The sequence below is a fragment of the Rhinoderma darwinii genome, chromosome 5, assembly GCF_050947455.1.
Source record: "Rhinoderma darwinii isolate aRhiDar2 chromosome 5, aRhiDar2.hap1, whole genome shotgun sequence".
NCBI classification, from domain to species: Eukaryota; Metazoa; Chordata; class Amphibia; order Anura; family Rhinodermatidae; genus Rhinoderma; species Rhinoderma darwinii.
Window position 1 is genome coordinate 157470641 of NC_134691.1, and position 27832 is coordinate 157498472.

Genomic DNA, 27832 nt, shown 5'->3' on the forward strand with positions numbered 1-27832 from the left:
AGGGCTGGAATGAATTATTTGGGTTAAGGAGATATCCTCGACCCCTTTTTCCTTTGGGGTAACTCCAGCGACCGGACTTCCCTGCTGTAGTTCTGTAAGGTAGGATCCCTCTGTTGGCGAAATCTTCCAAACTGAGGGGGTTTTTTTGGTTTCTCTTCAGGAAACCCCTTTTTCTTATCTGCTGCACTCTCCAGCATGTTATCGAGGAGAGGACCGAACATTGGAGACCCTGTAAACGGGATAGAACACAGTTTGTTCTTGGACTTCGTATCTCCTGACCACATTTTGAGCCATAATGCTCTTCTAGCAGCATTTGAGAGAGCCCCATTCCTGGCAGCAAATCTAATAGATTACGCTGAAGCCTCTACCAAGAATGCGGTTGCCATTTTTAGTAAAGGTAGAGATTCTAATAGATCTTGTTGTGATGTCTTCATCATCAAATGGGACTCCAGCTGGTTTAACCATATAAACATTGCTCTTGCTACTGATGTGGCCGCGATATTTGTCGAGATCAAAGCAGAGGAAGATTCCCACGCTCTCTTTTTTTTTTTTATAGTATTTTTGCAATACAATCCTGACACAATTGTTTCCTATGGGACTCTGGCAATTTTTTTGCACAAGTCGCACATTTTTTAACCTTCTTTTTATCAGTTTGTCTCGGAGAGGAATCTTTATCCTAGAGAAAACAGAAGGTAGGTAAAGTATGGTGTGCATACATAAGGGGTCATAACCCTTACCCCAAGGGTGAGACTCACGTGACCCTGGGACATATCTGGAGTTCCATCAGGACGAGGAAGTTCCATACCGCGACAGGTAACAGGCAATGCAATATGCAATCCACAAAAATAATCCAAGTTAGAGTTATCAGCTCTAACTACATACCTGTGCGTGTCCCTTTAAATGCGGGCGTTTTGAATTTCCCGCCTTCCAAGATGGCCGCGGACCGGAAGTAGCCCAACGTCATTTCCGGTCGGCTATTCGTCTCCAACATGTTTTCCTTTGGAGTGCAGCCGCCATAGCCAGCGAGGCTTGCTATGCGTCGCAGCGAGGATCCCTGCCGGTGCGTCCACGTTTATGGAGCTGCCGGTCCCCGCCTGGTCCGCGGCCAGGCCGAAGCCTGCTTGGGAATCCCCAGCCCCCACACACTACCCGAACCCTGCCTAGGATTCCTCCGGTAGGTGTCTCAGGGTGGGAGCTAAGGGACCCCTCGTTCGAGGGGTGTTAGCCTTGGTTTTAGGGGGAAGAGAAGGGGGAGTGCACGGACCCCCCGATCTTGCCCCCTGCCAGAGTTTCTTTTTCCTGCCGTAATACAGGAGCGACGTCTCTCTGTTCCTGACCCTGTGGGGACAGGAAGAACACTGGCAAGGGGTGGTGGGAGGGGCCTTTTAACCTCTCTGTCTTCCTGTCCCTACAGAGGTCAATAGGGCAACCTCCTGTAGTGCCGTCATGAGGGATGTACTGGAAAAAGCCCTTCACAACATCTACCCAAGTGAAGAACGCTCTCCTGGAAATAAGTGTATCAGTATCTAAGTCTACCATAACGAGAAGACTTCATGAGAAAAAATACAGACTGTTCACCACAAGGTGCAAACCATTAATCAGCCTCAAAAATAGAAAGGCCACATTAGACTTTGCCAAACATGTAAAGAAGCCAGCCCAGTTCTGGAACAACATTCTTTGGACAGATAAAACGAAGATCAACCTGCACCAGAATGATGGGAGGGAGAAAGTATGGAGAAGGCTAGGAACGGCTCATGATCCAAAGCACACCACATCCTCTGTAAAACATGGTGAGGCAGTGTGATGGCATGGGCATGCATGGCTGCCAAAGGCACTGGGTCACTAGTGGTTATTGATGATGTGACTGAAGACAGAAGCAGCCGCATGAATTCTGAAGTGTTCAGGGTTATACTTTCTGCTCAGATTGATCCAAATGCAGCAAGGTTGATTGGACGTCGCTTCACAGAACAGATGCACAATGACCCAAAACATACTGCGAAAGCAACCCAGGAGTTTTTTAAGGCAAAGAAGTGGAATATTCTGCAATGGCCAAGTCAATCACCGGATCTCAACCCGATCGAGCATGCATTTCACTTGCTTAAGACAAAACTTAAAGAGGCTCTGTCACCAGATTTTGCAACCCCTATCTGCTATTGCAGCAGATAGGCGCTGCAATGTAGATTACAGTAACGTTTTTATTTTTTTAAAACGAGCATTTTTGGCCAAGTTATGACCATTTCTGTATTTATGCAAATGAGGCTTGCAAAAGTCCAACTGGGCGTGTTGAAAAGTCCAAGTGGGCGTGTATTATGTGCGTACATCGGGGCGTGTTTACTACTTTTACTAGCTGGGCGTTGTGTATAGAAGTATCATCCACTTCTCTTCAGAACGCCCAGCTTCTGGCAGTGCAGACACAGCCGTGTTCTCCAGAGATCACGCTGTGTCGTCACTCACAGGTCCTGCATCGTGTCAGACGAGCGAGGACACATCGGCACCAGAGGCTACAGATGATTCTGCTGCAGCATCGGCGTTTGCAGGTAAATCGATGTAGCTACTTACCTGAAAACGCTGATGCTGCTGCAGAATCAACTGTAGCCTCTGGTGCCGACACGATGCAGGACCTGTGAGTGACGTCACAGATCTGCACTGCCAGAAGCTGGGCGTTCTGAAGAGAAGTGGATGATACTTCTCATCAGAACGCCCAGCTAGTAAAAGTAGTAAACACGCCCCGATGTACGCACATAATACAGGCCCAGTTGTACTTTTACTTTTAAACACGCCCAGTTGTACTTTTGCAAGCCTCATTTGCATAAATACGAAAATGGTCATAACTTGGCCAAAAATGCTCGTTTTTTAAAAATAAAAACGTTACTGTAATCTACATTGCAGCGCCTATCTGCTGCAATAGCAGATAGGGGTTGCAAAATCTGGTGACAGAGCCTCTTTAAGGCAGAAAGACCCAGAAACAAAGCAACAACTGAAGACAGCTGCAGTAAAGGATTCCACCCAGCGTTTGGTGATGTCCATGGGTTCCAGACTTCAGAAAGTCATTGCCTGCAAAGGATTCTCTACAAAGTATTAAAAAAAAACAATTTTTTTTATTTATGGTAATGTTAATTTGTCCAATTACTTCTGAGCCCCTGAAATGATGAGGCTGTGTAGAAAGATGGTTGCAATTCCTAAATGTTTCACAGGATATTTTTGTTCAACCCCTTGAATTAAACCTGAAAGTCTACACTTCAATTACATCAAAGTTGTTTCATTTCAAATCCAATGTGGTGGCATGCAGAGCCCAAATCATGAAGTGTGTCACTGTCCAAATAATTCTGGACATAACTGTATGTACTCTGGACGTATGGAACTTGTTTTTTTAGGATGTGTGGTGCATCTCATTTTCTGCTTGGGTCACACTTTTAGCCACAAAATATAAATATGCATTTTTTCAATAAAAAATGATATATATGACACAAAATTGAATGATAGTGCCTGTGTGTATTTTGACAATATGCCAGGTGTCTACTTTTAAAAAATATATGTATGGGGGTTTAGCATTCGTTATTTTGTCATTTATTTTTTTTGTACATGTCCTGGCTACTAGGTGTTCAAAGTGTCCAAAAACCAATGGAAGTGAAAAGGTTAAGTTATATAGAGAAGCCTATGAAGAAAACCGCCTGGAAACAAAACAACCTAGAGCATGCTGCGTTTTCCTAAAAATGTCACTGACCCCAAAAAAACAAAACACTATGGGCCTCATTTATTAAAACTGCCAGATTAAAACAGCCCTTGTTACCCAATCACAGTGCAGCTTTAATTTTATCAAAACATGTAAGAAATGAAATCGGCACTCTTCTAGTTGCTATTAGCAACATGACCAGTTTTACTCTTAGACAGTTTGATAAATAAGGCCCTATGTACGCACACATTATTGGATTTTACTATATACTTTAAACTAACATCTGGCCTCAGCCTTTTTGCCCCTCAAAAACACGGCCATAATCATACATGCTCAGATCGGCTGATAAGTGACTTCCAAATACCTCTTTCAGCAGTTTATCGCTTGAAGAATCAAAGACTTCGGCATGCTGAAACGCAAAATACTGATTATTGTTTCCCAGACAGCACAACTGTCCTCATATACATTAGATTGTCAGTCGATTCCATTAAAATCAATGCGACCAACATTTATCCAATGTGATTGCCCAGCTTTACAGATTGGCTGCAATCCTACTATTGGCTATTCTACACGGGCCAACGATCGAGTAAATGATCGTTCACACGAACGCTCATTCCAGATCACTGACCTCATTCATCGGTCGATCGCATCTTTTATGGGACTCCAAAAATGGTCCCTAGTCGGCAGCCCATTTCCCAAGACAGAGATTTGCTGCCGACATGATGCAAAAGCATGAAGACAAACGATCGTAGTAGCGATGGTTAGTCCCCATACATTAATGATGATTGCTTATTGTGAATTGCTCGCCGATTAACGTGCTGTATCGTTGATCGTCGCTTGTTTTCTTGCCCAGTGTCGGGCCGTTTAACCACTTAGTGACCACAAATACACCTTTTCAAGGCGGTCACTAAGGAGCCTTAGGCAAACCTTTTAGTTTTTAGCCTGGTATAAACACAATCCCACACAATGTACCAAAGAGAATGGTGTGTACAGACAGAACTAACATGAGGTTGCATTGGAGGCTCTTTTAGGAGACACGGACGCAGATTCGGTCAAAAATGCTGACCAAAATAGCGCATCTTGCAGCTATTAAAATAACAGACAAAATGACGGGAACCAGACGGATCCCATTATAGTGAATAGGTGCTGTTGGTGTCAGTCACCTGACGGTTCCATCACTGCAATCAGTTTTGTTTTTCTGCTTCTATGAGATAATAGAAGGGAAATTAACAAGGCATATGTGAACAGAGCCTGAGAAGATGATGTGAGGTCATGCAACCGGATAGGAAATCAGCAGTATTTTGAATGTAGCATTGGGCGTGCGAGAGAAGCCAATATTATGCAACGTATTTACAGTTTACTCAACATAATATGTAGATTTAAATTGTAAAAGGACATTGAAAATTAGAGAGCTATGCTATGAAACGTAAAACCATGTCAATGCCAACTCTACAACAAAATGAGGTCAGGACAAATGCTCTGTAGTCTCGCCAAAGTTATCCTTTGCTTTGCAGTGTTTGCAAACTTTTGCAGAGAATACAAGTTTAACATAAGGCGCTGTTCATTTCTGCGCCATTGTTTCCGTTTATAACAAAAACCACGATGCAGTGCTGGATCCGTCATATGACGGATACTAATGGCACTCAACAGACACGATTGAAATAGTGGTGTCCTTTTGGGTTCCTCTAAGGTGTCTGTCGTTGTTTTTCATGCAGAGCTATTTTTTCCGTCAATTGTGACAAAATCTGTGACGGCCTCCGACAAGGATTTGGACATAGGTTTATTACATCAAAAAGAAACAAAAATTAAAACAAGTTCAAAACAGTTTCCTATTAAACTTGGAAAATACATCTCAAATATCAAAAATGACCATTCCCCTAGATTTCAAAATGAAAACTAGAAATCAACAAAATGTAAAAATTAAAATAAAAAAGGATTACTTCTTCAAAGAATATCTCTGCAATAGTGCTGTATGGAGGTAACATACGGCAGCACACGTAGCGCCTACGACTCCATAGTATGGAGCTGCAGCGACTGTGTGCCTCTTTCCAGGCTCTGTGCACACAGCTTGGTAAATAAGATTACAAGAACATTTTTGGATATGTAAAATCAAAATTTCAGGGAAAACGGATGCACTGATAAATTCTGATACACTGTTATGTCTAGTACCGATCCTGACACAGGAATGCAATGATCACAAAATAGATAACTTATTTTTTTACTTTAAAAAGGACACTATAAAGTTTATCAGAAACTCTATGATAAATCTATAAATTATTAAGAATCTAGTAATCATACATACAAGAATCAGGATTTGTTATTTCATGCAGAAAGTTGGAAAATAAAATTGGATTTCTTACCTTTTCCATTTATTGCTAAAGCGGACGCTGCTGTAACAGTCAATGGCAGCTGAATTTGTGGCACTAGTGATGGTGGTCTTGGTCTGCTTCCCATTCGAGCCCTTTCTGCACCAGGTCCCAGTAAAGCTCCAATTGGCTTCTCAGCAGTTACCTCTGGTGCTACAGAATCCTGCTCTTGTTCAATATGGTTTAGCTTTTCTCCAGGTTCATTTTGAAATCCATCTATTGAATTCCTGTTTTTCATTGGACTTTTTGGTACAAGAATTTTGATACCCGATCTAGAAAGATCCATATTCTTCCTTAATGGAATTATTTGAGGACTTTTGCGTAATTTTGGACTGGCAGAAAGTTGAGCATTTTTTGAGTCGCCATCCTTACTAAGAGTCAAAGATTTTGGTGAAGTTCTTGAGAAAGAACTATTTGTTGACCTGGAGATTTGCTTCCTGGCATTATTAGGAGATGTCCTATTTGTTTTTGATATTGTGTGGTCTTTTGGCTTTTCATTGTGTCTTCTATTGAATTCAAGAATGTATTCTTCACAGTTTACTAGATGTTGTTCTGGTTCCCAGGTATCATCACCACTGGCATAACCTTTCCAGTGTACTAGATATTCAATTTTACCTTTTTTATTTTTCCTTTTGTCAACAATTCTTTCTACCTAAAAATAAAAACAATACAATACAATTTATTCAGGACATACAGAAAAGTTTCTATACCTCACATTTCAAATAACACAATAAGTAATATAAATCATATGCAAAAGATCATCATTTGAACAGGCACTAACAGAATCCTTATGTAAGGAGCACTTTAAATAAACTCATTCATGAGAAGTAAGGTTACAAATAAAGGAATAAAGGGTAACGAAAGACTAGAGAGATTAAAGAGACTCTGTCACCAGATTATAAGTGCCCTGTCTGCTACATCATCTGATCGGTGCTGTAAATGTAGATAACAACAGTGGTTTTTATTTTGAAAAGCGATCATTTTTGAGAAAGTTATGAACAATTTTAGATTTATGTGAATTCGTTTCTTAATGATCAACTGGGCGTTTTTTAACTTTTTACCAAGTGGGCGTTGTACAGAGGAGTGTATGACGCTTCGGTAGGAGATAGGGCACTTCTAGACTGGTGTCAGAGCCTCTTTAATATCCATTTTGTGAGTTTCTTTAGTGGATTGACACAAGGCAAGAACTTCCTCTGACTTTATACATCCTTAAAAAAACAAAGTTATGAATGGTTTTAATTTTTTCCCCTGTAACATACGAGCTGGATTGTGGATGCTGTATTGTTTAGCATGTTACCAGTGAGTACCAGTGAATTTACTTTAGGTGAGCTGGTATGGCTGAAACTATAGTATCCTTGCTATATAGAAGGGTCGAACTCTGGACTACATCTCAAAGGAAACCTGTTACTAGGTTTGAAGCCAGTAAACCACCAGCATGCCATTACGCAGGTGGGGTTTAGTGTTCCAAAGCGGACCACGTTGAAACCGGCTGTTTAGGCAATAATCAGTAAAATTACTTACAAGTCACTGAGGAGTCCGGCGGCATCGGCATTACGCACATGAAGCCAAGGACAGTACACCTTGCTTCACTGAACGTGCGCAGTGCACTCTCCTTGGCTTCATGTCCGCTATGCGAATGCGCCCGGAACCACTCACGAACTGATCTCCGTTCATGACATCCGTTTTCAAGGTGGGCATGTTTGGAACACTAAACCCCAGCTGCATGACGACATGAAGGTGGCTTAGTGGCTCCAAATCAAGGGACAGGTTCATTTGAAACTCCTTTTAGGACCAATTATTGCAAGGTTGCCAATAGCAGATTGATTATTAAAAACAGATATAACAAAACGATTAACACTTAAATATTGTGGTAAATATTAACCAGTAAATGTAGACATTATGAGGGAGATTCTCAAGTAGTAATGCAAATTAAAAAAAATTCCAGCTGTTATTTCTGTAGGGTCAGGATCACACATGTAGTTTTGATGCAATTTTTGGAGTCTTTTTTTAGGACAAACACAAAAGTGAACACAAAAGAAAGTAAATGCGTCAGTCTTTTCTTATATTTTTCCTTCCTTTTGAAACCGTTTCGGCTCACAAAAACTGACAAATAATGAACTAAAAATTGCATCAAAACTACGTGTGATCCTGGCCAAAGCTACTTTTCGACTCAAATGATTTCTATCGGAAACTCATTCACCTTTCCTTTGCACTACTTTTTGCACTACTTATTAAAAGTCACGACTGTCTGCCATGTGTTAACAAAGTTTATTAATTTAGTTGACGGATTGTGCTTGAAAGTACCAACAAAAAACAAAAAAAAGTTAAAAAAATAAGGCAGCAGTCCACTTGTCTGTAAAGGCACATGACTGCTACAGCTAATCATATAATAGCATGGCACGTCACAGCTTCAGCCACTATAAACACCAACCGGTGGGGAACCATGGACAAGCGGCGCTGGATTAAAAGGAGAGTATGAGCGGTTTTTAATTAAGCTAAAACATATGTAACTCATAGTTGTTGTTTTTTTTTTTTTTTTTTACAAAGTCTGGAAAACATGACATAAAATTTGCCATGCGCAGAATGCCATTTTTTTTTATGTACTATGCAGTACAGATCATAACATATAAATTAAATGAGCACCTAAACGCTTTTAGCTTCCAATTTCACAATCACAATTCTTACCTATAATAATCTACACAGAATGGCATCAATGTTAATTTTTACATACAATGACATATTTCCTATGAATTTTTGTACAAGACTATGCAAATAAACATAACCCACATGTCTAAAAAGAATTGCATCTGCTTATTTCCCATACGTTTACTGTAATGTGTACAGCTCGTTGGGAACTTCAACATAGGGAAATGAAATGACTAGTAGGCAGGAATTTCCAAGGATTTAGCAATCCTGCCTCGAGGAAATATATACCATTCATGGGTTATATGGTACTTTGTCAAAACATCCTAAGTTGGAGATCCGAAATACAAGGACGAAACCAGAGAGATTCCTCTATCCAATTACAATTGGACCTAGGCATAACATGAAAATGTCCCCATAAAAAATAACTATTGTATACATCTTAATGAAAAATTTGTTCTAGGAGGTGGGTTGGAGCAAACTATGCCGAAAGTCCTTTGTGTAGCAAGTGTTTTTATCCTGAATTAAAACTTTATCTAGAGATAAAGAGGTCTCCAGCATAGTGGAATATAGACAAGGATATTGAAAGATGAAAAGTAATAAAAGGGCAATCAGCATGGCGCTACAAAAGACAGGAAGTCTATATGACCATTTACAGACAATCTAACAGGGAAGAAAGGCAATATTGATATCTTATTTATATACAGTGGATAAAATAAGTCTACACCCCCCTTTTAAAATGCCAAGTTTTTTCATGTCAAAAATCAGTACAAGATTAATCATTTCATAAGTTTTTCCACCTTTAATGTGACCCATAAACTGTACAATTGTATTGAAAAACAAACTGAAATCATTTAGAGGGAAAAAATAACAAAACTACAATAATGTGGTTGCATAAGTGTGAACACCCTCTTATAATTGGGGATGTGGTTGTGTTCAGAATTAGCCAATCACATTTAAAGAGGCTCTGTCACCACATTATAAGTGGCCTATTTTCTACATAATGTGATATGCGCTGTAATGTGATCGGCGCTGTAATGTAGGTAACAGCAGTGTTTTTTTTATTTAGAAAAACGATCTATTTTCACCAAGTTATGACCTATTTTAGCTTTATGCGAATGACTTTCTTAATGCCCAACTGGGCGTGTTTTTACTTTTGACCAAGTGGGCGTTGTGAAGAGAAGTGTAGGACGCTGACCAATCAGCGTCGTGCACTTCTCTCCATTCATTTACTCTGCACATAGTGATCCTGCGTTGTTCACTATGTGCAGTCACATACACACACATTAATGTTACTGAAGTGTCTTGAGAGTTAATAGACCTCGCGTCCAACCAGGACGCAATGTCTATTCACAATCACGACACTTCGCTAACGTTTGTGTGGGACTTACAGCACAGCAAGCGTTGTCTCGCTGTAAATGACAGCTTACAGCGTGATCTCGCGAGATTACGCTTGCTATGAAGTAAGTCCCACACAAACATTAGCGAAGTGTCGGGATTGTGAATAGACATCGCGTCCTGGTTGGATGCAAGGTCTATTAACTCTTAAGACACTTCAGTAACATTAATGTGTGTGTATGTGACTGCACATAGTGAACAACACAGGATCACTATGTGCAGAGTAAATGAATGGAGAGAAGTGTATGACACTAAGGCCTCATTCACACGGAAGGGTTTCCCGGCCGGGTGCCGGCCGTTCATAAATCGGCCGGCACCCGGCTGCATTAGGAATGATAGATCCCTAATGGGGCTATTCACACGACCGATTTTTTGACGGCCGGGAAATCCGGCCGTCAAAAAATAGGACATGCTCTATCTTTGCCCGGGCACCCGGCTCCCATAGAAGTCTATGGGGCCGGGTAATACACGGCCATCACCGGAATGTGTTCCGAGTGATGGCCGGGTTTCCCGGCGCTTGCGCTCTATCTCCTCCTCCTCACAGCGCAGAGTGCATGTGAGGAGGAGTTGATGCCATTCTGACGAATGGCATCGCTGTACACTGTGTGGCAGGGCCTGGGTGTACAGCAGGTGGAGGGAGCGCTGCGCTGGCTCCCTTCCCCTGCTTGTTAAAAGCACCCTGGCTCGGCGACACCTTTGATGGCGCCGCTAGTAGCAGCAGCTGCTGCTGCTGCGGCTGCTACTACTGCAGCGACGCCACTATAGCAGAGCGGGGAGGTATCTCCCCGCTCTGCTATGTGCTAGCCGCACTTTAGCTCCTTGAAGGAGCGGAATCCCCGTGTTTTCGGGGATTCCGCTCCTGGACAGAGCGCTTGATGTCTCTGTCCATATCTGGGCAGTGACATCAGGGGAAACTCCTGAAGCGGAATCCCCGAATACATGGGGATTCCCCTTCAGGAGCTGCCGCTGATGTCACTGTCCGGATCTGCCCGGCCCGGCACGGATGCATAACTTTATGCAAACCGGCCGGGCAAAATGGCCGATTTTACCGGCCGACACTCGGGCTCGGGAACGACCCGGTCGTGTGAATCCCGCCTAATTGGTCAGCGTCATACACTTCTCTCCACAACGCCCACTTGGTCAAAAGTAAAAACACGCCCAGTTGTCCATTAAGAAAGTCATTAGCATAAAGCTAAAAATAGGTCATAACTTGGTGAAAATAGATAGTTTTTCTAAATAAAAAACACTGCTGTGATCTACATTACACGCCAATCACATTATGTAGAAGCTAGGCCACTTATAATGTGGTGACAGAGCCTCTTTAAACTCATGTTAAATAGTAGTCAGTACACAGCTGCCATTATTCAAAGTGATTCTGAGTAACCCCTTATAAAGTTCAGCTGTTCTATTAGGATCGATCTTCCTGACATTTTCTTTGTTGCATGTGACAGCAAAAGCCATGGTCCGTAAAGAGCTTACAACACTTTAAAGGGATCTGATTGTTGAAAGGCATCTGTCAGGAGAAGGGTACCAAAGAATTTCCAAGGAACTAGATATACCATGGAACACAGTGAAGACCGTCATCAAGAAGTGGATTACATTTAGCACAACAGTGACATTACCGAGAACTGGACGTCCCTCAAAACTTGATGAAAAGACAAGACTAAAATTGGTCCAGGAGGCTACCAAGAGGCCTACAGCAAGATTAAAGGAGCTGAAGACTTTCTGGCAGGTACTGGTTGTGTAGTGCATGTGACAACAATCTCCCATATTCTTCATATATCTGGGCTGTTGGGTAGGGTGGCAAGACGGAAGCCTTTTCTAACAAAGAAAAATGTGTTATGGTCTGATGAAACCAAGGTTTAACTTTTTGGCCATAATTCCTAAAGGTATGTTTGGCGCAAAGCCAACACTGCACATCACCAAAAGAACAACCATACCCAAAGTGAAGCATGGTGGAGGCAGCATTATGCTTTGGGGCTGTTTTTCTGCAGATGGAACTGGGGCTTTAGTCAAGGTGGAAGGAATTATGAACAGTTACAAATATCAGTCAATATTGGCACAAAACCTACAGGCCTCTGCTAAGAAGCGGAAGGTAAGGAGGAATTTCACATTTCAGCAAGACAACAACCCAAAGCATACCTCCAAATCAACAAAAGAATGGCTTCACAAGAAGATCATCAGAGTTTTGGAATGGCCCAGCCAGAGACCAGACGTGAATCCCATTGAAAATCTGTGGGGTGACCTGAAGAGGGCTGTACACCGGAGATGCCCTCGCAATCTGACAGATTTGGAGCGCTTTTGCATGGAAGAGTCGGCAACAATGGTCAAGTCAAGATGTGCCATGCTGATAGACTTCTACCCAAAAAGACTGAATGCTGTCATAAAAAGTCAAAGGATAATTCAACTAATGATTAGTTTAAGGGTGTGCATATTTATGCAAACACATTATTTTTGTTCTTTATTTTTCCACCCTAAAATATTTCAGCATGTTTTTCAATACAATTGTACAGATTGTAGGCGACATTAAAAGGTGGAAAAAGTTCTGAAATTATTCATCTTGGACTGATTTTGTAACATGACAAAACCCTGGCATTTTAAAAAGGGTGCGTAGATTTTTTTATATCCACTGTATACTGAGTAACGTATGACTCCGTTCTTTTTGTAGGTAGTATAATATTGATAGTCTCTTATACATATTGTCAAGAGGAAACTTAAAGTGTAGCTAAACTCTTGACAAACTTCTGACATTTCAAAGTGACATGTCAGAAGTTTGGATTGGTGGGGGTCCGAGCACTGAGACCCCCACCAATCGCTAGAACGAAGCAACTGAAGCGCTCGTGTGAGCGCTCAGCCGCTTCCTGTCTGTTCGGCTTTTTACGAAAAGCCGATGTATTGGAGTACGGGCTCATAGACTTTCTATTGAATCTGTACACCGATACATTTATTTCCGGAAAAAGCCGAACAGACACGAAGCGGCTGAGCACTCATGAGCGGTTCAGCTGCTTTGTTCTAGCGATTGGTGGGGGTCTCAGTCCTAGGACATGTGAGAAGTTTGTCAAACAATTAGCTACACTTTAAGCGTGAACCAATCTTTCAGCTGATATAAGTTGGCACTAATAGTGGCATCTTCTATTCAACTTGGCCATTTTTTCTTTTTATGTGGTTTTCAACAATGACAGATTTCAAATCTATTTTCATTATGTTTTTACAAACACCATATACAGTTCACATTACCACCAACCTAATTACAATTAGGATATACACTTTCAGTCCACAAAGGCTATTAACCCTTTGTGGTCCTGGCCAATTTCGGTCTGAAGAACCCGAAAAAAAAACAGGGAGTTCTTTGGTCATACAAAGGTATAACAGGCAACATGGGCAGAAAGCTCTAGGTTTCCTAAGGAATGCCCTGTGATGTGATAAGACCCCCCTTTTTGGCTTTGCCCTTGTATGCTGCGATTAGCTTTGATTACACGTACTAGGGGTTAAACAAAGCGGTCAAAGGTTTCTTTGATCACTGCCATTCCTCTAAGGTATAATTTAGGAATTGTAAAAAAGGAATGTTAAATATGCTTGCATACTTATAAACTAAACACAGAATTAAAAACTCGGCTTCTATATAGTTTAATAGATAAAAGTTTATTGCTTTAAATTTTGAACACTCGGCCAGTAACCATTTTATTGCGCAAGTATTGAGTAGATAGTAAAGCAAAACCCAAATCAAATGCCAAAACTGACCCGAGAACCATATAAAAAAAAATAATTAAACTTTCCAAAACATACAGTTTTGCTGAAGATTTAGTTATGATTGTAGAACATGGCTTAATCATTGTAAACAACGTATTTTAATTATTTTTTATGTTGGGAGCAGATGTTAAAGAGGATGTATCATCAGAAAATAACATTCCTTAAAGGAACAGTGTCATCACAATTTTTTTTTTCATGTTAAAGATGTTAGTGCTTTATTAAAAACGTTTATATTTATTTGTGTGTTTGTGTTTTACCGTTTCTTATTTTTACACTTTCTTCCCTATGGGGGCTGCCATTTTTTGTTCCATTTCTGTATGTGTCGATTAACGACACATACAGACATGGAATACGGCAGCCACAGTCCCATAGGGACTGCGAACGGGCCCCGTCCCATCCACTTCTGTGTACGCCGTCTGTGTGGGAACTGCGCATTCGCGCCGCTCCCACACAGTCCAATTTGAAATTGGCGCCGTCCGGCGCCATTTTCCTGTGGACTGGAAGTCGCGGCCGTACAGTAAGATTACTACTTCCGGTCGCGGCTTCCGGACTTGTGCACTTGGACCAGCGGCAGCAGACGGAGCGGACGGGCCGGAGGGAGCCGCGGCGGCAGGAGCAGGTAAGAGATTTCAATGTATGTTCGTGTTTGTGTACGTTTACTACTGTATGTAAACCTACTACACTGTGTGTTAGCTCAAAAAATGGCGACACACAGTGTAGGAGGTTAGACCGTTCAAACCCCTCGTTTATCCCGGCACTAGCAAGGATAAAGGAGGGGGGGATGCTGAGAGCTCACTAGAGCGAGGGCTTTTTACCCAATTTTGCAATGCTGCAATTTTGGGAATAGCTCCATCTAGTGACCAGCAATGGGAAATATTATAAATTAGAATCTAATTTATAATATTTCCTGACTCGTGAAAAAAATAAAAAAAATTTGAACAATGTTTAATCACCTACACACTAAATGTTTAATTAAAAAAAAAAAAACATGTTTTTCTGGCAACACATTCCCTTTAAATCAGGGTTACAGTTGTTGCCGCAGTTTTTTTTAGCCAAACACAGGAGTGTATACAAAAAAAAAAATATGCATAATTTTTTTTCTTTATACCCTCCTCCTGCTTTTGGATCCACATTTGTCCTTGGCTAAAAAATGCATGTGTGATACTGGCCTAAAGTTTCACCCCTCCTAGAGAAAGGTCAGAAGTTAAAGGCTCTGGAAACCATTGAAGACTTTTTTTTAATTATTATTGCTTTGTATGTATTTAATAAAACATATTGACAATTGTCTTTCATTTAAAAGTTTTCCACCGTTTGTCTACTGGAGATTATGCCTTACCATACAATACAAGCTGCTAGAAGCCATTCAGGGCTCAGCCGTGAGACCGACAAGCTAATTGCCGGTTTATCTTTAGCCTCTCTCCCTGCTCCCCTGAATGCTATTCTAAAGGTAATGTATGGCGTAGAAAAGTTAATAAATTTCCCCCATAGTATTCTGCCTAGTGTCCTTATAAAATATAAAACTATACCACTTTATAATATATCTTAATTACCTATTTTGCCTCCCTAGTCCTATTTCAGCCCTGGGTACAGGGTAATGGATTTCTGTAGTTAACTGGTAAATTCAGACTACAAACCGTCTCTTTGGTAGTCAGGTTCAGTAGAAGCAACCCTTAGAGTATGTTCACACGCAGTGTTTTCAGAAGTAATTTGGGCGTTTTTCCCCTCAAATTACGCCTGAAAAAATGGCTCCATTACGCCTACAAACATCTGCCCATTGCTTTCAATGGGTTTTACAGTGTTCTGTTCCCACGAGGCTTAATTTTACGGGTCGCTGTCCTAATACGGCGCGTAAAAAGACGCCAGCGAAAAAGTGCATGTCACTTCTTGGGCCGTTTTTGGAGCCGTTTTTCATTTAACCCATTGAAAAACAGCTCCAATAACGTTCGTAAAATACGCCGCGAAAAACGTGAGTTGCTACAAAACGTCTGAAAATCAGGAGCTGTTTTCGCCTGAAAACAGCTCTGCATTTTATAGACGTTTTTGGTCACTGCATGTGAACATACCCTTAACCCGTTAGTGACCGCCCCATAGTGTTTCTACGTCGGTCACTAACGGGCCTTATTCCGATGCAAAATACTTTTTACGTCGCTGCATCGGAATAAGTAAACAGAACAGGGAGCTGTCAAATCTCCCTGCTCTCAGCTGCCAGAGGTAGTTGAGGGCTGGGGGCGTCCCTGGTCGAACATGTGAGATCGATATTAGTATCGATCTGACCCGTTTAACCCTTCAGATGCAGTGCTCAATAGCGTGCACCGCATCTGAGTGGTTTTGGAGAGAGGGAGGGAGCTCCCTCTCATCCCACGGACACCCGGCGATAAGATCGCCGAGTGTCTGTGTCTCCGATGGCAGCCTAATAAAGGCCCCCAGGTCTGCCTGTAATGAATGCCTGCTAGATCATGCCGGAGGCATGACCTAGCAGATGCCTGTCCGTTTTATACTGACAAGCATAATACACTGCAATACAGAAGTATTGCAGTGTATTATAAATGCGATCGGATAATCGCATAGTGAAGTCCCCTAGTGGGACTAGTAAAAAAAATGTAAAAAAAAGTTTCAGAAGTGGAAAAAAAATATGAAAAACCCACTTTTCCCCCTTACAAACTGCTTTATTATTAACAAACAAAATAAAGTAAAAAAGTTACACAAATTTGGTATCGCCGCGTCCGTAACAACAACTATAAACTTATTACATCATTTAACCCGCACAGTGAACGTCGTAAAAAATAAAATAAAAAAACATGCAAAAATTGCTGTTTTCTTTGAATCCAGCCTTTAAAAAAATGTGAAGTGATCAAAAAGTCGCATCTACTCCACAATGGTACCGATAAAAACTACAAGTCGTCCCGCAAAAAAAAAGCCCTCCTACAATTGCATCGGCGAAAAAATAAAAACGTTACGGCTCTTCAAATATGGAGACACAAAAACAAATAATTTTGAAAAAAAAAAGTGTTCTCACTGTGTAAAAGTAGTAAAACATAAAAATACTATGCAAATTTGGTATCATTGCAATCGCAACAACCCACTGAATAAAGGTATTGTGCTATTTATACCACGCGGTAAACGGCATAAATTTAGGATACAAAAAAGTGTGGCGAAATTGCTGTTTTTTTTCTATTCCCCCCCCCCAAAAAAAAAAGTTAATAAAAGTTAATCAATAAATAATATGTACCTCAAAATGGTGCTATTAAAAATTACAACTTGTCCCGCAAAAAAAAAGACCTTATACAGCTATGTCGACGCAAAAATAAAAAAAGTGTATAGCTCTTTGAATGAGACAATGGAAAAACTTTAAAAAAATGGCTTGTCATTAAGGTCTAAAATAGGCTGGTCATTAAGGGGTTAAACTCCTCAGCACACAGGCTTTTAATTTTAGTGATTGATCCTGTAGCTGCATCATCTCTGATGTCATACAGCATGCTGCAGTGACTGAGAAGAACCATTTCAGCAGCAGGGAGAAAAGTAAGACTTAGGAGACATTATAGCCTAAAGTGATAAGACGAGAGAGGAATAGAAGGGCTGCCTTAGTGTTGAAGAGAAAGATTTAGTATGTGCCACACTGATCATACAAAAGGAAGGGAAGGGGAGTGCACGTTTCACTGAAAAAAAATGATCAGAAGTGCAAAAAAACTATGACAACCCAAATGAAACGTAGGCCTTAATCACAGAAGAGTGTACGATGTCCGTTTTAACAACGGACAGCATACTGATCCATGCAATTTAAATGGCGCTATTCACACATCCAGAGAGTGTGTCCTTTTTGAGTAACTCACTACATGGTCTATTCTAGTACGTTTTTACAGACCAAACTTGCCCATTAAAGTTTATGGGTGTGTGAGAAATACGGACAGCATAACAACAACATCCATGTGCGGTCTGTTTTATCACGCATCAGTTGGCAAAGAAATTCAGAGAAAAAAAGAAAAGTGAAACCACAAAGTGCTTGCAGAGTAGAAACATGGACGAGGAAACTGGACACAAACCACACTGACACTCGTCTGAGTAAGGTCGTCGGTCCATGTACTCTGTAATATGTCCAAAAATAAAGGGTTTGAATGTAAAACTGAACCTTGACTAAAGTTCTTCTAAAAGTATATATACTAAAAAGTCTAGGGAACAAGAAAAGTAACATTTTACTTGACAGAGAAGGACATTTGACTTGGATATGGGAGCCAAGATCTGAGCACGGGTTGAGCAGACGTCGGCTGTATGTTGAAGCTGACACTTAAAGGGGTTGTCCAGACACAGACAACTGATGATCTATCCACAGGATAGGTCATTAGTATATGATTGGTGGGGGGTCTGACAACCGGACCACGCACCAATCAGCTGCTCTGGATGTTATGCAGGGTATGAAGTATTCGGATCCAGAAGCAGATGGCTCCGTACAACGCATAGCGGCCGTGCCGCAGAACAGCAACTCTGCTCCTATTCACTTGATCATATACTGATGACCTATCCTGTAGATAGGTCATCAGTTGTCCGTGCTTGGACAACCCATTTAACTCCAATCCAGTACATTTAAAGAGGCTCTGTCACTAGTTTAGTAATGCCCAATCTCCTAGCTAACCTAATAGGCGCTGTCATACTGATAATGCTAGCAAAAATTGTGTCCCAAAACGATTATTATTTTAAAAGTTTTTTCTAAACATGTAAATAAGCCTTTATTAGACAACTGGGAGGTAACACCAGCGATTCTCCTGAGGTGGAGCTACCTCACAGACTGACGCTGTCCTATCAGCATGAAGCTGCTTTACACAGTGTGAGAGACCGAGGCTGGAGGGAAGGGGGATCATTTCAAACTGCCATATATCGGGCTGTGAACAACCTGGAACAGATGTCATGAAAGATTAGAATCTCCCCTTTCATATATGACGCCAGGATCACAGTTCTAGCTGTGACACAACCGGAGAGATCGCCAGTTGAAAACCCAGTCGGGAATGGAAGCGGTGTACTAGAAGATCAGGTTGTGTTGCTGGGCAGGGAAGGGGGAGAAGCTGTATGCGGATTGGACAGCGTCATACAGAAAACATTACACCGCCCAGAGTGAAAAGAAAGAGTCACCTCCTATTTGGCTATTATAGCCAAATTATCATATTTAGAAAAATGCCCATAACTTTGCAAATAATAAAAGTTTTTTTTAAAACAAATCACACTGTAGTTATCGGCTGCGGCATCTAAGCCGTTAGAAAGAGGGGGACCCCATTAGTCTCTTTGTTGGCCAACCTGGACACAATGGAGGGGTGCTGAGGATTGTCCATGGACCCCCAGGTCTGCCATATTTCTGCTGGTGAAAGTAAAAAATTACAATGTCAAATATAACGGCATCGATATCTAAATAACGGAGGAGGATAGGAAAAAAATTAAAGTGAGACAAGGTTTGTGCAGCCCTGCCTATTACATGGTGCACTCAGCTGCACATGTACGGGCTGGTGAAAGATTCAAACAGAATTTATATACCTGTGTCCGTAAAAGTCCAAACTATTAAAATATCATGTTATTTAACCCGCCGGCTGAACGTCTTCGGTAAAAAATTCACAATGCCAGAATTGCTGTTTTTTGGTCATGTCGCTTCCCCAAAGAAATGGAATAAAAAAAATAAAAAATAAATCATATGCATCTGAAAATGGTACCAATAAAAAAACTACAGCTTAAAGTTATGTCTCTTAACATGGTGACACAAAATAATTATTTTTTAACAAGAGGTTTTGGTTTTTTGTAAAGTATTAAATCATTAAAAAAAAAGTCAATTTTATATCGCCGGAATTCAATTGACCTGCAGAATAAAGTTAATATGATGTTTTAACCGCATTGTGTACGCCGTAACAACAAAACCAAAAAACAATGAAGGAAGCAGTTTTTATTCCAGTTTCAACAGCACCACAGAGATTGCCCCTCGATATTTAGGAACAAGAAACACAAAGAGGTAAAAAGGACACCTTCCCCTTACCATCCTCAGTGATTCCAAATTACTGTGCAGAAAGGAACATATATGTCCAGAAAACATTTTAATTAAAAATCACAACAATGGGAGGAATACGTAAGGGGAGAGTTATGAAAAGTTTGTAAGTACCAAACTAATGGCAAGTATATACATTATTTCCTTGTCAGCACCACAGAGAAATATCAAATCAGATATTTAGGATGGGGAAGGACAACAGCCTGATACAGTTTTCTCCCAAAAGCTAAATCCTTGAAAGCTAAAACGTTAAGCCTGTAGTGCTTGTGGCGGCCAAACATATCTGTTCAATGAAGGTAAACAATTTGTCAGCCCAGGACACTGCCATAGCATGGGTAGAATGTGCTCGAAGACCTTCTGGAATGGGCTTTCAAAGTGCTTAATGGGTTTTGCCAATAGCTTGCTTTAACCATACAGAAATTCCATTTTTGGAGGATCTCTTTCCTTTGTTTAGACCCTGAAACTTTAAAAGAAAGGTTTTGATCTGGTCTCAAGAAAACCGTAGCCTGCAAGTATTTTAGAGGGCAACTTCTAGACATCCAGGAAGTATGGAATTTAGCTTCACAAACCTTTTGAGAATTGTTACAAAATTAAGGTTAAATTATATCCGGAGATCGGTAAGTCATTAACTACCTTCGTTAGGATAGATGGATTTATCGTGAGGGTGACCCTATCTTCTGAGATAGACATACAGGGCTAGTAGAGAAAGCTTGCATTTCGTCTACTCTCCAGGCTAAGGTTATGGCTACCAAAAATACAGTTTTAAAGGTGAGTTTTTCCATAAGTCCGAGGGAGGACACAAGTTCTTAATAGAAGGATGCAAACGTTGCTCAAAGTAGCTCAGAAAGTCTGCTACTTGATGCTCTACTCCCTTCAGGTGAACTGCTATAACGGGGTTCTTCTTTGCCCAACTGAGGATCATGGATGTTAGGTTCTGCAGAGTCTCTGGTCTGGTACCCTCCTGATGTCTGATGGACGCCACTGTGGTGAAATTGTCCAAGTACAGACAAACGTGATGGCTCTGGACCTTGCGACTTTCAACTCTCAGGGCTTCCCAGACCACTCTCAATTCCATGAAGTTGTAAGACTGGTAGTGGACATACTGAGGCCATGTTCCCTTGAAAAATTAGTTGCTAATCGGCGGTGAAGATTATCTTGGGGTCCAGATGCCAGACTACTCCTCTGCTGAGGTTCTTGTCTTGTAACCAAGATAGGGAGGCCTTTACTACCTCGGTCGGTTTTATCTTTCTGTCCAAAGACATCAGGCATCTGTTCCAGGATCTAATTATCAATTTTTGAAGGGAACTTGAATAAATTTGCTCCAAGCCACTGCAGATTTACAAGATGTCATGAGGCCCTAGATGGACATGGTTTTTCTTAGGGAGCAGCAACCGAAACTCTTGTTTGAATTGATTTATTTTGCTGTTTCTCTGCATCCAATAATGTTCCCAGGAAAAATTTGAGAAGGAAAGTCATATTTTTCTAGTTTTGGGATCCAACCCAGATGCTGTAGCAGGGTGCAGGACGTCGGAAGAGGACACTGAATAATTTGAGCAGAATCTACTACAAGAAAGACGTCTAGAGAAGAAATAATTGTAAAACCTTTGAGTCTGAGAAAGGCAACCACTTCCGCGACCATCTTTGTGAATATTCTTGGTGCAGAGGTTATACCGAAAGGCAAGGCTATTATCTGGTAGTGTAGTTGCACAGACCCTATCATTACCACAAACCTCAGGAATCTCCAAGAAGCGGGATGTATCAAGAGATAATAGTTATATTATAAATATAAGGTCGTCATAACTGCCTCACTCTTGATCCGAGGGATTGGTGACTTGATGTTCACCATCTTGAACCTTCGGTAAGAAATATAAGTGTTTAGAAACTTAAAATGTATTATAGTCCTGGAGGAGCCATTTGGCTTTTTTATGAGAAATAGCCGGGAGTAATGGCCCAGTCCTCTTTCTTGTGGTGGGTCAGGAATGAGGACACCTAGATCGAATAAGGATTCCTTCCCTTAGTATTTGTTGAAGAGTTTCTGATTGCTGAGATGTGATGACAAATCTGTGTGTAGGAGAGGCAAATTCAATAACGTAGCATTTGGAATTGGTTCTTAGAACCCAGGGATTTGATGTTATCGCGGTCTACCAGTCTGAAAATGTTGACAACCTTCCTCCCACCTGTCTGGCATCATTGCTTATTTCAGGATTGATTGGGATTAAGAAGAAAATCTTTTCTGCTTCCCCCTTTGGGGTTACTCCATATGCAAAATGTACCCTTCCCTTTGAAGTCTTGGGTTTTTGCAGATGGGTGGGGGGACGACAAATATTCCTTCTCTTTTTAAAGATGGTTTCCTCTGGAAACCCTTCTGGTCTGAGGCCTTTTCTAGGATCTTGTCCAGGCGAGGACCGAATACAAGCTGGCATTCAAAACGTATTCCACACAACTTCGTTTTAGAAATAGTGTCCCCTTGCCAGTATTTGAGCCACAGTGCTCTCTTGGCAGAATTTGGCAAGACCGCTGCTCTAGTAGCTATGCGGACCAATTCAGCTGAGGACGTCGGCCAAGAATCCAGCAGCCCACTTGAGGAGGGGAATGGAAGATAGGATCTGTTCCCTAGATGTTTTTCCTCTTAGGTGGACCCCTTACTGATTTAACCAGATAAAGAAGACAGCCACACTGGTAGCAGCGACATTGGGTTTTAAAAGGGCCAAGGAGCACTTGTCAGACTTGGGAATACCCTCGGAGCACATGGCATCCCATAATCTCTTAAGGAGACCCTCAGGTTTTTCTGCCCATGGGGTCTCTAAGTTGCGATTAGTCTTCAATGGGTAACACGGTTTTCTTTACTACCTTCGCAACTTGAACATAAATCTTTGGAGTTTCGGCCCACGCTTGGGATTTCTTCTTCATGAAAGGGCAGCCTATTCTTGATGTCTCTAGGAATTACAAGCTTTATTTCAGGATGCTTTCATTCTTCCAGGATTACTTTTTTAGACGTTATCTTGGATAGGGAAGACTCTTTTCTTCCTAGGTCTTAACCATCCAAAAATGGCATCTTGGACTGATCTTGGCTGCTTGATATCTCTGATGTTCATCGTACTTCAGACCGCTTTTAAAAGCGCGTCTATGTTTTTCACCCTAAAGAAGTACTTAACATCATCAGTTGTGAAGATATTCACTATATGGACATAAAGCTTATGGAATCCAAGCGTGGTACTGTAAAATAATACCACCGTTGCAACAAGTCAGTTTGTGAAATTTCTTCGCGCCTAGAAATTCCAAGATCAACTGTGAGTGGTATTATTGCAAAGTGGAGGCATTTAGAAACCACAGCTACAAATTGGCAGACCATGCAAAGTTACACAGTAGGGTCGCAGAGTGCTGATACGCATAGTGCAATAAAGGTCACCAGCTTTTATTGACTCAATAACTGTAGAGTTCCATACCTCCTCTGCCATTAACATCAGCACAAAAACCATGTGCTGGGAGCTTCATGGCATGGGTTTCCATGGCCGAGAGGCTGCAGACAAGCCTTACATCATCAAGCACAATGCCAATCATCGGATGGAGTGGTGTAAAGCATGCCGCCACTGGACTCTGGAGAACTGGAAACATGTTCTGTGGAGTGACAAATCACGCTTCTCTATCTGGCAGTCTGATAGAAGAGTCTGGGATTGGCGAATTCTAGGAGAACATAACCTGCCTGACTGCATTGTGCCCACTGTAAAGTTTGGTGGAGGACGGATTGTTTTTCAGGGGTTGGCCTAGGACCCTTAGTTCCAGTGAAGGGAAATATTATTGCTTCAGCATACTAAGACATTTTGGACAATAGTATGCTTCCAAGTTTGTGGGAACAGTTTTGGGAAGGCCCTTTTCTGTTCCAGTATGACTGTGCCACAGTGCACAAAACAAGGTTCATAAAAAGGCATAGTTGGGTGAGTTTGGGGTCGAAGAACTTGACTTGTCTGCACAGAACTCATCCCCATCGAACACCTATGAGATTAACTAGAACAGGGATTGCGAGCCAGAGCCTCTTGTCCATCATGCTGAGCTTACAAATGTTCTTCTGGATAAATTGGCACAAATTCCCACAGACACTCCAAAATCTTGCAGAAAACCTTCCCAGAAGTGTGGAAACTCTTTTAGCTGCAAAGGCGGGACCAACTCCATATTAATGCCTATGGATTTAGAATGGGATGTCATAAAAGCTCCGGTAGGTGTAATGTATGTCCCGATACTTTGTATATATAAAATGCTGACAATCCCTGTGCAAAACTCCAATTGAGGGGAAGCCCTCCCAGTCTATAATCACAGCAACTCCTTCAACAGGTCTTCTTGGAGTACTGAGTCGCTGTGTTGAAGGACCTGCGGCCGGAAGTGATAAAACACAGCTTGATCTTGCGATTGAAGCTGAGATCACGCTGTGCTGGGAAGACAACTGTATGACACTGATTGGACAGCATCATACAGAAAATATTACACCGCCCACAGAGAAAACGAATAGTTACCTCCCATTTGGCAAGTATAGCCACATTAGAAAAAAGTCAATAACTTTGAAAATAATAAACTTTTTGGAACACAATTTACATAGTAGTTATCAGCATAACAGCGCCTATTAGATTAGTTAGGGGATAGGGCATTAATAAACTAGTGACAGATCCTCTTTAAGGTGGCCACAGGCTAAATAGACAGCTGTGCTTCAGCCTTTTACTACTATCTTTCTTGACTCCACAGCAGTTTCTATGGAGGGAGAAGGAGATAAGTGGTGCCAGGTGTCTGATAGACAGTTTTCTCTGGGTAAACAACAGGGAAGACATGTTGAAATCCAACCTAATCCCTATTTTTTCCCTTACTAATGTTATCTGTGGACAAAACAAATCTCAAGGCCAGCGTTTTACAGTTGATTATGGAGTTCCACTTTAAGAAACGTCCCAGTATACTTTAAAAGGTACCTCCAAGGTCACAGTTCACTTCGATCCTTTAGGTCTAGGGTGCACAACTTGCAGCCCCAGATGCGGTTCTGTGCGGCACTCAACCATCAAGGTACAGACCAGATGGCTGATTCGGTTCTATTTTAAGCAACTTAAAAGGAACAATCCAGGCAAAACTGTGTTATACATAGCTAAGGCCTGAGGGGGCACTACATGAAAAGTATTCTCTCTTTGGTGGTCTTTGAATCCCTTTGTCATGCACCGCCCGCTCAGGCCTTGCACTGGGCATAACGCAGTGCATCAGTTAGCCGACAGTGATCTTTTAAAGGGATATTTTCATCTGATACATTTATAGCATATTCGGTGATACCCCGTTTGGTAGTCTCCAGAGTGAAGGAGATGAGGTGGACAGGGGGCCGCACATGCAGGCTGCTCGGACCATTGTAGTTTATAAGAGTTGCAAAACTCTGGCTTGTTCCTGTGTTTTCCAAATAGTTGGGAGTCACAAAAGTGGGACCCATATCTATCTTAAATTTATAGCATATACAGTAGATATGACATACATGTCCCAGATGGAGATACCTCTACGTTTTCTTCAGGCCGACTGGGAGAAGTACAATCTGACAATGTGGGCCAGTAAATATTGGGCACCCCTGCTTTAGATCAAGGCTGGATTATGTATAGTGTTGCCAATGCACCTACAAATTTACCATATTGTTATGGTAATTTCTACTGAGGTTTTTTAAAAAAAAAAAAAACTGTTGTTGTATGGTCACTAAAGCAACCCTCTGGTCCCAGGACAAAATTATAAATGTGATAGGGTATATGGAGTTATATTACCTGGTGCCCACCAGTTGTGCCCCTCCGCCGTGAATCCGCTGCTTTGTGGTCACCTCTGTGCTGTCCCAAAGTGGATGCAGCGCTTCCCAGACTGAGTCTAAGACACTCCCACTGTTCTCGGATTGGCCAAAACTGCTCACGTGAGCAGCTCTGGCTAATCCGAAAACAGTGGGACTGTCTCAGACTCCTAGTCTAAGAAGCACTGCAGCCATGTTGGGACAACACGGAGAGGACCACAAAGCAGCGGATTCACGGCGGAGGGGCACAACTGGTGGGCACCAGGCAATATAACTCCATATACCCGATCACGTTTAGGATTATGTCCTGGTACTAGAGGGTCGCTTTAATAGTCAACTTGACTGCTGGTGTGGTCTTATTGGCCACTAAGAGCTTCAGTATTTTAAACATTCCTGCTCTATATGAATGCAATGAATCAACAGGCTTGATAGGTATAAACTCATTTCCTCTCTGGAACAATGGCTCAATTAAGTGCATAAAGTTTCCCATCTTCTCAGCCCCTCGGTGATACTGCACATCACATCCATGATCCCTCAGTGCTACATAAAGAAACCAAAAGCTCCTATACTGTGTACCAACAAGTCTTCACTTGTTTACCAACAAGTCTTCACTTGTTGGTCATCTGCTTGCCAAGTGAAGTTATGACCCAAGTCAATTGATGCAGGGCATTTCCCCAACATGAAAGTATTGGAAACCACCCATGTCATGGTGGACTAGTCTAACGGCTGCTTGGCCACAGTAGAGCCCTGAGTGTTGGGGATTGAGAGATCAGTGTGAGCCCACTACAAGTGTCAACACTAGCAGGTAACGACTTTCACGATAGTTTGCCCCTAATCACACGTGTCTGCCCTCCCTCCCGCACACGCTACGTGCCTTCTGCTGCCTCAGCACATTCATAAAGATGACTGTTCCTCACAACACGGGGTGGCAGCCGGGTCCTACACCCATATGGCGTGCAAGGAGTTTAGAAAGTGTTCACCCAACTCCTTGCCCCTCTCAGAGACATGGCAGTTACTTCTCCCTGCATGGCACACAGAGCAAAGTCACTGCCAAGGCTGCTCCCCTCATCTTCCTCATCACTGGAGGAGGAAGGCCGGGCCAACACTTGGCTCTCCCCATGATTTCTGTCCAGCAAACTGCTTGCTGATATAGCCGCACAGAGTACGAGGAAGAGGAGGAGGAAGATGAAGGTGCAGCTGCCGGTGGGAGGAAGCAGGGACGAGAGTAACTCCACACACAACACATACACAACTACCGGGATACACACTCCCCGGAATGTGGGGACAAGAGAGGAGGGGGGGGGGCAGTTAGGAGAAAAGGGAAGAAGAGCTGCCTGGAAGGGTCAGTGTCTCCCCACCCTCTTGCCAACCGCCCCCGGCCGGGTTACTGTACCTCATAGAGTTCCTCGGAAGCCATGCTGGTGGGGGCCGGGGGTCTGGGAGCCGCCGCCGGGCTGAGTAGAGTACTTTCTCTCAGTTGTGTGTGCTCGGCCTCCTCTGAAATGCCAGTGTGATAGTAGTGTGCGCACAGGAGCTGCGCAGCCGCCTCACACACTCACTCGGGCACACTCACACGGATACACCGAGCGGTGTATATGCGTCCGTGTATACACTCAGCGCTCCGGCGGCTCCCCGGCTCTCCACAGGATCCACAATCGAGCGCAGATAGGGAGGGGGAGGGCGGGTGTAAAAGCGCGATCCGAGCTCAGCGATCTTCTTCTTCTTCAGTGTATCCTTCAGCACCAAGCACCGAACCGCCCACCTCCATTATTACACCCCTCCCTCCTTCCTCTCTTCGTCGGAGTCGCTAGGTCGCTGTTTTTCCCCTCCTCCTGCCCCCTCCCATTGTCCTTCCAGCTCGCACCCCCCCCCCGTATCTTCCACCGACCTTCCCTCTGCTGGGGAGCGGGCTTGACTGTTGGGGAGTCCTCCTTTGCCACCTCAAGCCAACAACTGCCCATCCTGCCTAGACTTACCCAAGCTCATGGCACTGAACACATACAAAGTGCGACCTCATCTATGACACCAAACACACCCAAGATCCTTCCACTCACCCTGTTGCTTCCCTGAACTAGCAGTAGGACAGCTCCCAACTTGGATATATTTCCAAAGGCATCCAACAGTTGGAAAATGTAACAGCTAGCTTCATAATAAAATACCCTAGGAGTGTCTTGGCTTAGACATATTAGTCATGTTAT

General features: G+C 42.4%; 1 protein-coding gene across 1 annotated transcript in view; it reads right to left on the reverse strand.

Moving 5' to 3' along the window:
• The window catches only part of CDYL (chromodomain Y like), a 68657-nt gene extending 41243 nt beyond the window's left edge, over positions 1 to 27414 (reverse strand). The window contains exons 1-2 of the mRNA XM_075826674.1: positions 27028 to 27414; positions 6034 to 6691 (exon numbers count right to left, since the gene is read on the reverse strand). Of these exons, the coding sequence (XP_075682789.1) occupies positions 6034 to 6691; positions 27028 to 27051 (682 nt within the window). The 5' untranslated portion in view covers positions 27052 to 27414. The remainder of the gene's footprint in view (positions 1 to 6033; positions 6692 to 27027) is intronic.
• Between the last annotated feature and the right edge of the window lie 418 nt (positions 27415 to 27832).